The sequence below is a fragment of the Egretta garzetta genome, unplaced genomic scaffold, assembly GCF_000687185.1.
Source record: "Egretta garzetta isolate BGI_Z169 unplaced genomic scaffold, ASM68718v1 scaffold447, whole genome shotgun sequence".
Taxonomy (NCBI): Eukaryota; Metazoa; Chordata; class Aves; order Pelecaniformes; family Ardeidae; genus Egretta; species Egretta garzetta.
In genome coordinates, this window is record NW_009260397.1 from 927,645 (window position 1) to 938,372 (window position 10,728).

At 45.2% G+C, this 10,728-nt stretch overlaps 1 protein-coding gene across 1 annotated transcript in view; it reads right to left on the reverse strand.

Annotated features, from left to right (window-relative positions):
* Window positions 1-893: 893 nt before the first annotated feature.
* LOC104130140 (glutathione S-transferase theta-1) overlaps window positions 894-10,728 on the reverse strand; it is a 12,566-nt gene continuing 2,731 nt past the window's right edge. The window contains exons 2-5 of the mRNA XM_035898542.1: window positions 6,859-6,946; window positions 5,601-5,751; window positions 3,165-3,341; window positions 894-2,125 (exon numbers count right to left, since the gene is read on the reverse strand). Of these exons, the coding sequence (XP_035754435.1) occupies window positions 1,925-2,125; window positions 3,165-3,341; window positions 5,601-5,751; window positions 6,859-6,946 (617 nt within the window). The 3' untranslated portion in view covers window positions 894-1,924. The remainder of the gene's footprint in view (window positions 2,126-3,164; window positions 3,342-5,600; window positions 5,752-6,858; window positions 6,947-10,728) is intronic.

Below are 10,728 nucleotides of genomic sequence, written 5' to 3' on the forward strand. Positions count from 1 at the left end.
AGTACTCTCAAATATGCTCAGCTTTTGGAAAACCATGGTAGTTTTTTCCCTCATGCAGACATTTGCGCGTGTCATCATCCACTTAGCAACTCCACTCTCAAAATTGTAAAACAAATCAACCACTTCCCGTTTAAAATTTAACTCAGTTGTAGACAATATTTTGTGAATAAAACATCAATAAAAACATATTGTTCAGCTACTGTTTGGGAAGAAAAGAAAGGAAGGGTGGGAATAAACGTGTGCCTGTTTCTAGTATTTTTGGTTCATGAAAAGAGAGGGCCTTCAGTCAGCTCTCTTGTCCTAACAGAGAACATCATCACAAAACAAAATTGCCTGCTAATGCAAGCTGACATATACAATGGAAATCTCTTTCCAGACAGGGAATTTAAAGATCTCCCTAAGCTCTGGACAGAATCAGTAGTATCTAGAACTGAAACCTTAGTGAAAAACATCACCAGGACACATCAGGTTTTGTAGAACTTACTAGCAGAAATGTCACTAGCCAAGGCGTGGTAGTACTGGAAAAAAAAGAAGCTATTTGATTAGTGAGAGAAGCCATTCCTGCATTATTTACTCATTTTGTCTTACTCCTTACAGGCAGCGTTCTTGGGCAAGGATTTCAGGGTAAGGTTCAAGGGCAACAACTACTTACAAACAGACCCATGCAGAGCTCTGCATTCCACCAGTTTCTGCATCCTTTACCATTTGCTATTTTCAACTGAAGAAACTAGAAATGGTTGGATTCTCTCAGTTTTACCTCATAAATTGTGCTGCAGTACAAAAGGGGTTTGTATTTGAGCTACAACTAACCAGAAACAAACACAGGCAAGAGAAAGAGCCCAAAAGCTCCAAAACAACTCTCTGACCTTTTATTGTGATGCATACGTTGCTCAATGCCACCAAATCTCTCCTATTACTTCAGCTGCACAGGGTGACTTACTTGGTGAACTTCCATCCAAAACAGTCTCAGGAGAGCACGTCTAGATTTATTCCCCCTCTGCATTTTCTAGGAGAAATGTGGATTGCTATTACAGCAGAAAAAACCAAACTGATTGCTGTCATATTTCAAGCAATCACTGTGCATGCATTCTTTCAGTGTAGTCCCTATATAATAGCAACCAAGTACTTTAGGTAGTTATTCGAAGGCTGTGGCCACCCTCAGTTTTTTGAAGTTGCTTGGTCTTTATGCACAGACCTCCAAGCCCTTGCCACATGACTACTGGCAGACCAAGCACCAATGAAACCCAGGCTTTCAGAAATGAAGAGCAGTGATTAAACTGAAGAATTACGAAGATTCACAGTTGTAGATGAACGTGAAGAAACTTCTCACAGGAACCTAACGGCAAATAGGAGTGTGGAACGTACATGGACAGCCAAGCAAGATGCCTCAGCAATAAGAAACTTCAAAATAAAAATTAAAAAAAAAAAATCAGTGTCTTTTTTCACATTTGTGACTGCCTGCAGTTTTGTGCTGTACTTGTCTGTGCAGACACGTGCTGGGAAGGTGAGGATCGGGCACGCTTTGCAGTTCTTGCCACTTGAGAGGGAGCTGCAAATGTTAAAACCACAGGAAAAAAATGCTCATCTATACAGTTCTCTAATGTTCCCAGTTTGCAGGCTGGCTCAAATTTTGCCAGGAAATACCATTCATGTCCCTACCATCTCCAAGAAGACTGACACTGAAATAAAACTCAGATGCACACTAAGTGACCTGTAGGGCCTCGGCCTTTTGTATAAGTTTAATGTTTCAGGTCTTAAACCTTCCCCTGCTTCCACCGCCAAAGATACAGGAAAGGCCTGGTGGGGGGGAAACACTGCAATTTCTGTGTTAGAATTACAGTGCTCTTTCCAGTTATGTGTAGAACTGGAGGTCAAAGAAGTAGTTAAAAAAAAAGGGGGCAGGAAAATGGTAAGATATGTTAATTCATTTCAACATTTTCATCAACATAGGTGCCAGATGCTCTTTCAGCTGTGGATCAATTTGAATGTTGCTCAGTTCTTTGATATTGAGGATCATCTCATGGGCTTGGAAGAAAAGCTCTTTCCCCACAGCATCCTCCACCCGCCTGCGCCACTCCATCAGCCTTGGTCTGTCTTCAAAGATGTCGCAACCAACTCCAACAGGCTGCAGAAAGGGGGAGAGAGCAACAGTGAGGCATTGGGCGGCCACTTCTTCACCAAGTCAACAGACACCAAAAGTGTACCTGCGGGTACAGGTTGAGGAAAAAAAATGAAGAGGAGCTCATAGAGGAGCACTACGAAGGAGGGAAATCTCCTCTGGTCGGGTGTATCTATCTGGGGGACACAAAAGCTAGCCTGTATTTTAAAGGGCATTTACAAGTCAATTCCTGAGTGCCGGAACAGCTGTTGTGAGCAGCAGAGATGACTATCGCTTATTGTGAGCAATTTTCAGCTATGGCATTGAAGATGTGGTGGGCTGACAGTTCCAGGGACAACTGCACAGTCCACAGTACGGAGTGCTATATTGGACAGCAAAACCACAGCACAAAACGCCAAGCGTTTAATTGAACTGATGTCTTAGCTGACACCATCTCCCCCCTTCTACTTTCTGCCTGTGCCACTCTCTGGAACACAATGCTGTAGAGAAGCAGAATTGCTATTTTTCAGTCTCTGGGATACAGAACTGGGAGAATCACTTCTTGGCTGCAGGATCCAGGCCCTGACGGTCTGGCAGAGGACAACCAGTTTGTAACACACTTAATTTGATTGCCTCTGTCTGAGATTCAGTCTTGCATCTTCCAGACATGGCATGGGCAAGTACCATCTGAAGAAGAATATTCCTGTATGATAAAAATACCCCTGCATCATTTTCTTATTTCATCAGACTTGTCTGCTATTGCTTCTCACTTTTATATATTACCTCCTTCTTTGGAGGTTAAAAATAAAGTCACGATAAAGGATGAAGAAGAAGAAGTAGTATTGTTAGAGAAACAAAAGAGATCTGTTGCAGCCAGCTTTTTTTTTTTTTTAATTGGTTTTCTGAACCCACTTCCGTATCCTCCTCATTGTTTTAGACCAGTTCTGTTGAGATATGCCCTCACCCCTCTGTCCAGTGAAGCGTTACTGCATGCTGCACCCCTCCCTGCCCAGCAGCATCCGTTTTCCCTTGTGCTGAGCCTTCCTTACCACACTTCAGCACTCACTTGCATCAGCTCCACAATGGCCACAAGATCTGCCAGAGAGATCTCGCTCCCAATGATAAAAGCCTTGTCCTGCAGAAACCGCTCCTCAAATTGTTTCAGGGAAGTGGACAGTCCCTCCATAACCTCCTGGAGCTTCTCGGAGGGCAATGGCTGCCCTGTGAAGAGGGGAATCAGCACCTGAGGAGAGAAGGGACTTTAGAGTACAGTTGGCCATCTTCTCATGGACCTGGTGGCAGTCATTTAAGTTACACCTCATGAACTACTCGTGATTGTCAGTGAGCCTGCAGCCAAGCTGCAGGAGGGGATGATGCTAGAGCTTCATGGACTGCTGCAGTTGCAGGCAGCTCATGGACAGAGAACACGCAAGCAGTCCTAAGTGGCTGATCTGCCGTGACAGTAATCTCCAGCTAACGAACAGCAATGTGCAAAAGGAAGTCAAGGATTCAGCTCATTTTGTGCCTGGCAGTTGTGCCTTCCCACTTCACCTTGGTGGGTTACAAAAGAAAAACAGCCAACAGCTCCAAGGAAGACAAACCTCTGCCATGATCACCCCTGATATGTCTTCCGTTTCAACAGCCTGCCCAGACGGGTCAGCAGGCTGCCTGCCCCCCAGCCTGCCCACCAGCCACCCCTGCTAGCCACTCTGTTGGGTAACTGGGTGCTGAGGCAGGCAGGGAGCCAGCCGCCTGTGCTGTAGGGTGATGGAAAGGAGGACATGGTGGTGGCTGGGGCAGGGAGCGTAGGAGGGACTGGAATGCATCAACACGGGCTGCAGAGGCAGGAAATGGCTTCCTGTGCGTGACAGCAGCCAGCGAGGCTGGGAGTGGGTAAGCACCATTTTTATACCAGCCTTTCTGTGGCCTCCCAAGCATCATTCTTTAAACCACTAGAAATTTTTCCAAAGCAATCATGTAAGTGTGGTCCTCGTCCCCACGGACTTGCTGGCACAGGGGGTAGTTGCCTTTCCATGAGATTTTTCACAGTTCATGGAGGTGTATGCACAAGCTCACAGCATTTCACAACTATCCTGCCTCCACCCACCACAGCTAAAGAAATGTAGTTTATTTAGAGAAACAAAATTAAAGATATAAATTTCCATCGCTGGGAGTGGACTGAATTTCTACTTACTGCTAGTATATTCAACAAATCAAGTTGGGATTGCTTAATCCAAGCCAGGATTTTTGCCAAATACATGTGGAATCTATTTCATCATAAAATTCATGGCCAGTTCTCTTCCTAAGTGGTTCCAATTATGCATGATGGGATCTCTGGGTATAATCACTTGAAACAGCATCTTCTTCCTTTTCTGTATCTCAGGGCAGTCTGTCTTCTCCCATGCCTAGCTAATATGCCTTCAGTGACATGGTGGCTTTATATGTTTCCCTATTTTCAATTATTCTGAGGACCTTTTCTGTATCTGGGTTATCTAATCATCATCAGCAATTAGTTGGGTTTCTTTCCCCTGGAGCACTGCAAAAACAGCCTGCAGTGACTGGAATAAACTGCTTCTCGTATGAATCTGACTCATATTTGAATTGCTTCTCTGTGCTCTCCAGCCAAAAATTAAAATGTTAATAAATGAAAAAGCTAAATGAGTCCTGATACATTTTGTTAGGCACAAACAAGGGCAAACTTTAAACAAGAAGAGCGAAGTTCTTACCTGTTTACTGGCAACCCTGATCTCACCTGAAATTCCATACCACAGCTGTACTTGCAGGGCTACATTTGCACCTGGGCCTCTCTAAGGATGGTTGCATTAACTGTCTGGTGAGTTGGCTGGGAATCCGTGTCCAGCAGAATCAACTGATACTAAATGATCTTCTGCCTTAGGGTGATTCTGTTAATTTTGCCTAAATATAAATTGGTCTGACCACACCAAATAAAGAAATTCTGCCATTCTCTCTGTGGCTCTATTCTGTCTATCCCTGCGCCCATTTCAGAGAAGTACCTACGTGTGCTGGAAGCAGAAAGCTCCTTCTAGATATCCACCCTGATGGGACTGCAGGGACTTGCTGTATGAAGAATGCAAGCGTCTCTGCTCCCAGCAACAAAGCACATGCTCTCCAGAGGAGCAAAACTTCTGCCTATGTGCACACTCTGCACAGCTGTGCAGCGAGGGGGAGGTTCTTGGAGGCAATATCCAATCTATTATATATTTGTTCACAAATCCAGGCAATGGAACTCTGCTGGGCTTTGAAACCTTCTGTACCAAACCTACTTTAAGGAAAAAAACAAAATTACCAAAGCTGCTTTTGCCAGATCCTGACATTGAGCAAGTAGGAGCAGCTCCCTCTCTGCCAGCTCCTCTCAGCTAGGAATGGCGTAGGTTTGTTATTTCAGCGTGACAATCTCTCTCCAAATTGAGGCTGTTCAAATGCTCAGTATTCTGCCAGGAAAATATCACTGTACTCGCATTTTAATATTCAGTCTTCTTACCTTGATCCACATGGTCTTAGGAGCATTAGCCCGGATGTTAGCATGATGCCATGAGAGGTATTCATCTACCTGGGCCCGTTTTTGTATGTCAGATGGGTACCAGTGGTCGGGAGTGTTGTACTTTCGACTCAGGTACAGCAGAATGGCAGTGCTGCTCAGACATTAATAAGAGACAAGAATGGGGTCAGGGAGTTATGACACAGAATGCTTTCCCCTAAGTTCCCTCTCCTGCCCCTTCTGAACGTGCTGCTTCCACCAAAAAGCATTCAGATCAGGATTTCCAGTGGCGTCTAGGGACTATATATAGGCATCTAATTCATGTTGACATCAGAGATGGCACTTCATCACCTTAGTTCCCATGAAAACTTTAATCTGCTGGAAGATCACAGCACTGTTCCACGGTGCAGAGTACTGCTGGACAGTACTGTTGTAAACAAATTATAAATCTCCACAAGCATCTATGAGCAGTGTTAACCCCACTTGTTCCTTGACTGTTCTGACCCATCTCTCTGAGACCTGGGCATGTTCATGCGCTTTGTGTACTAAATGAACCTCTCTAATGGGTTACGTTGCCCTTTCATCAGATTTATCTCAGCCTGCAGCTTCCACTGAAGTCAGTGGAAGTCCCAGCAAGGAGAGCTTACAGAATCTTTTTGTGTTTGCCCAGATGTTTATGCTTTCACTAATTGGCAGAAGTCAAATGGAAAAATATCTTAGTCATCTGCAACAATTTGTAGGCTGTTACTACAAAAAGAGATGCCACAGAAAATCCTGTGCTGCCAAAACGGAAGAAAATGCAGACCCTCCTACAATGCTGATACTACTGCAGTTCAATTATTTCAGTACTATGACACCACTAACCAGTCTCTATATTCATCTTACAATGTAAAACTGAAATTTTAAATCTGTAGGTGTTCACTTGGCTTTTATGACTAATTCAGATAAACAGATTTTTTTTTCCTAGGATAAATGGGATTTTTTTTCCTAGTGTAAAAGGGATTTTTGTAAGCTTTAAACATTTCCCAGAAATGTTTGTAATCCCATTTTGAGGTAAGTGCATTCAGGGTAAGATCAAGAAGTTAAGTCAGCTGATTTGTTTACATTCTGAAAGACAATTCAAACAGAGCAAATGAGGTTATACTATTAAAAATAACCAACATGTTCATAAATCCTGTGATCCTTAGTCATCCAGCAGGAGTGACATCTCCTAAATGCCGCACAGATTACTCGTACCTAAGGAAGCCTGAGGACTTCTTACCATTCTGCTAGGGTGAAGTCTCCATCCTTTAGTGCTGGCACTTTCTTCAAGAGGCTGACTTTGCCAGCTCCTTCACTGTTTGATGTCCCTGAGAACATGAACAGACAAGTCAGAGGTTAGAAGCATATCCACCAGTGAGTGATAAATGAAATACCTGTAGCCAACTGGAAAATCAGTGAACTGTGTTAGGTTTTCCCTGTATGGTCATATTTCACTATTAAAAGGTAATGAAACTGAAGACAGTGTAAAAGCTATCTGCAGAGGGCAGTCAGCTCAGGCCGGGCACGTGGCATGGAGCAGGTCACATTTCTATATAGGAATTCCACTGCTTGGCTCTGTTATCAGTAATACTTGCAAAGCTTATTGAAAGATCACTCCAGAGGAGGCATTTAGATACCATGCTGAAGGTGCTGGTATTGAACCAGGAACAGCTAACTGACTTGAGAACGGTGTCCTATGGCTTTAGAGACAGTGGAGAAAAAGACAGAAGTTAGGATGAAGACAACTGACCAGCTACATAATACTTAATAAATTCCAAGGAAGCAGGGTCTGGAAAAATTTTTACATGCAGAGCATCCTAAGGAGGGCAGATGGTTGCTACTCTTGCTCCCATGCCCACAGGCAACACCAAAACAAAGTAATTTTCCTGCAGTTTGTAAATGTGCCTGACACTAGCTAGGATGGAGTCACGATGGAAAGCAACTGAAAAGCCTTGTGCCCGCAGAGATCACTGCAGTAGCTAATTAATCAAAGAGAACCCGGCTGGCTTACAGACACGTGGAGCAAAGTCTTTATCCTGTTTGTTTGTCTCTGAAGAGCAAAGGGAATTGAGCATTTACAAAGAAAGCAAATGCTGTCAACAGAGCTGATCCCTCAGCAGACACACAGCTGAGGATGTTTCTAGAGTTTTTGCTGGGATGGGAAAAACATGAATGTCAGCAATGCAACAGCAGGCTCATGAAATCATTCATTCTGCCACAGTGGACATTCCCTAGGGGCAGGGAAGCTCACACACCTCTACCCTGCGTTACTCCTGGCTCTGTGTGTCAACCTACCTCTGTCAGGAAAACGCAGAAGGAAGACACCGTCCCATAAAAGAGTTTGAACTCCACGGTCCCTTGGAGTTTGGAGGCATTAACAGCTGACTATCTAATGAGGTTTTCATTTCCCACTGCAGGCACTAGACTTGCCAGTCAGCAGTTAAATTCCAGGAAATTGTATAAAAGTCCAGGAACACCTACGTAAGAAAAGGTGCGAGGAGTTTGCTTTGCTGAAGTGCTCTCTATAAGGAAACATGACATTCCACGGTGCAAATCCTGATCAAATCAGCATGACCCACAGGAGGTCTTGTACAAAAATCCCTTTGTTAAAAAAAAAAAAGGGCCATTTACTACCAGACAGTCATCTGCATCCCCAAGAACTACTTGCCCCCACTGCTGTGCAGTGTCTGCTTTCCTGGACAAAAGTGCAGCAGGAAATAGTCTCCAAGAAATAAAACCAGCCTTTGCACTTTGCAGCTGGCTTTGGGAAGGGATGGGAGAAAGGAAGGTTGCTGCATTACAAATTACAGACTACTTTTCCAATATTGATTTCACATAATGAGACAAATCAAGCAGAGCAAACATTACCACCCTCTTTTCCTTTCTAACTGACCAGCCTCCACACCTTGTTTCTCCTCCGAGAAATGCTTTTTTAAATTGGGGTATAAGCAGCATCCATCTGCTGACTGAGAGGATTCAAACCCACGTCTCCCATCTCACTGGGAAATGTCTCTGGCTACCTGCGGTGATGGTGGCCTCCAGCTTAGCTGGGTAAGAGGTTCTACACGCACAGCAGAACCAGGCAGCGTTGTCAGAGGAGGTAGGAAGAAAGGGCTTCTTAAGAATCAGAGCCAGACAGAAAGTGCAAGTTAAGCCTAATAACTGAGGAACTTGAATATAAAAAAAAAAATCCCCAAAAATCAAGCCAGCAGGCAAAGTACAAGGACAAGGTGCCTTACGCCCATGATTTATGTAATAAAAAGTGCAACAAATTTGTGTAGATCTACTGCCTTGCCATGCAAGGAGTTGCTCTGGGAAGGCACTTGGTCCTGTGCTTTTAGGAGGGCTCCAGAGGCCAGTGGTCACCACATACCCAGCTCTAAGTGAGATCTGTAGAGTTCAGGTCTTTGGAAAAACGCAGCAGAAAGTTGCAAGTCAATAAAGCTGACAAGTAATGAGCAGTCAATTCTCAGACCTAGCTGGCTGGTTGTTCTGCTGTCTGTGTTTACCACCCAAGGTAGCCGGCAACTGAGAAACAACGATATGAGAAGCAGTGGGCGAGGGCAGCCTGAATCAGATTTCAGCCTGCTTTCATCGTGTAGCAGTCCTAGAAGGAATACTGAACATATTAGTCCCCTGATGGGACTAACATGTCATTACAGCCAGTTGGACAGTAGGTCAGTGTCTGCTGCACAGACTCCACCGCAGCCCAGAGATGGCACCTTATTTGCTTTGGCTCGCACAGGGTCTTTGCCTACAGACACAAAAGACCTGTGCCAAGACTCCACCACTGGCCTGAAACTGATAAAAGCCTTGGTATGAACACTAACTCCAGGATGCTTCAGTGGGACCGACTGCTTACTATATTAAAATAGAGACCAATATTTGTATTTGCCAATTAGCAGAGTTTAAGCTTGCGCCTCTCTTCCAGCAGAGCTAGCCCTTTTGTTTAGGGTTATGAGGTGGCCCGTCTTTATCATTCCTGTGATGTTGACTTGCCTTATGGTGCAAGTTGCATCTGGTGTAATTAGTTATTGATGTCCCCCACGGATCTATACACACACAGTGTGTATTGCTGGGCTTTGAGTAATAACTTTAATAAGCAGAGTACACACTGTCAAAAAGCAGGGCAGGCTGCACACTGAGAGAACTTTTAGGCGTAAGTCATAGTGCAGGGAAGGAGATTTACTGGCAGGTAAAAAGAGCAGTGGACAAGATTTTATAGAAGGAAAAAAAAAATCAGTCTATTTGACAATCACATTCCTGCCTAATCATCTCCTCAATCAAGGATTTCCAAGTACTATGCTTTGCCTTAGGCAAAAAAGTAACAATTTACCAGGAAAATGCAATATGTAAACGGGCACTAGTCATTCTATACAGTCAGACAAGTCTGAACAGCTGAGTGTTTCTGCTAAGTACACTGTTTCCAGAGCACTCCTCGGCTGTCACTGTGACTAATTTGCTAGAAATGGCTGGAGGAACATTCCTTGGGGATCCACAAAAATAGATGCAGCATAGCCATGAGACCGCCCTGGGAATAAGAGCTGCGTGGTCAAACCATTGTATTCAGGCCCCTCGGCAGAGCGTGTATTTAAAATCGCTCAGGTTACCAGAGGAGCTGGTCTTTCCCTCCCAATCGGCCAAGCAGAGCTTCCAGGGGCTGGGAGCAGATTCAGCTCTGGAGGGCTGGGCAGGCCTGACCTGTTTCACCCCCCCCAGGCAGGATGGGACCCTGTCTTGATGGGCCACCAGGGTGAGACCACAGATAAGCCTCCCGAGCTCTGTGCCTCTGCATCCCTCTCATAAACGGGTGATTTGCTTCCACTAGCTCCAGCATTTTGCTGCCTCCCAGGGCTGAAGTGTCTCCTCCTTCGGCTGAGCCTCCCCAAACATGGGCTGACCTTGCCTCAGCCCGGAGCGGCCCCTCGCATGGCTGTTGATCTGGGACGGACCGAACTTAACCCCCCTGTGGGAACAGGCCGAACCGCCTCAGCAGCGCGGCAACTCCCAGAGCAGCAGCAGCTCAGGGCAGGGACTGCAAGGCGGGACGCTGGCCCGACAGCAGCCGGAGGGGCGATGGCTGGGCAGAACGGCGCGCTTCTGCTCCTCT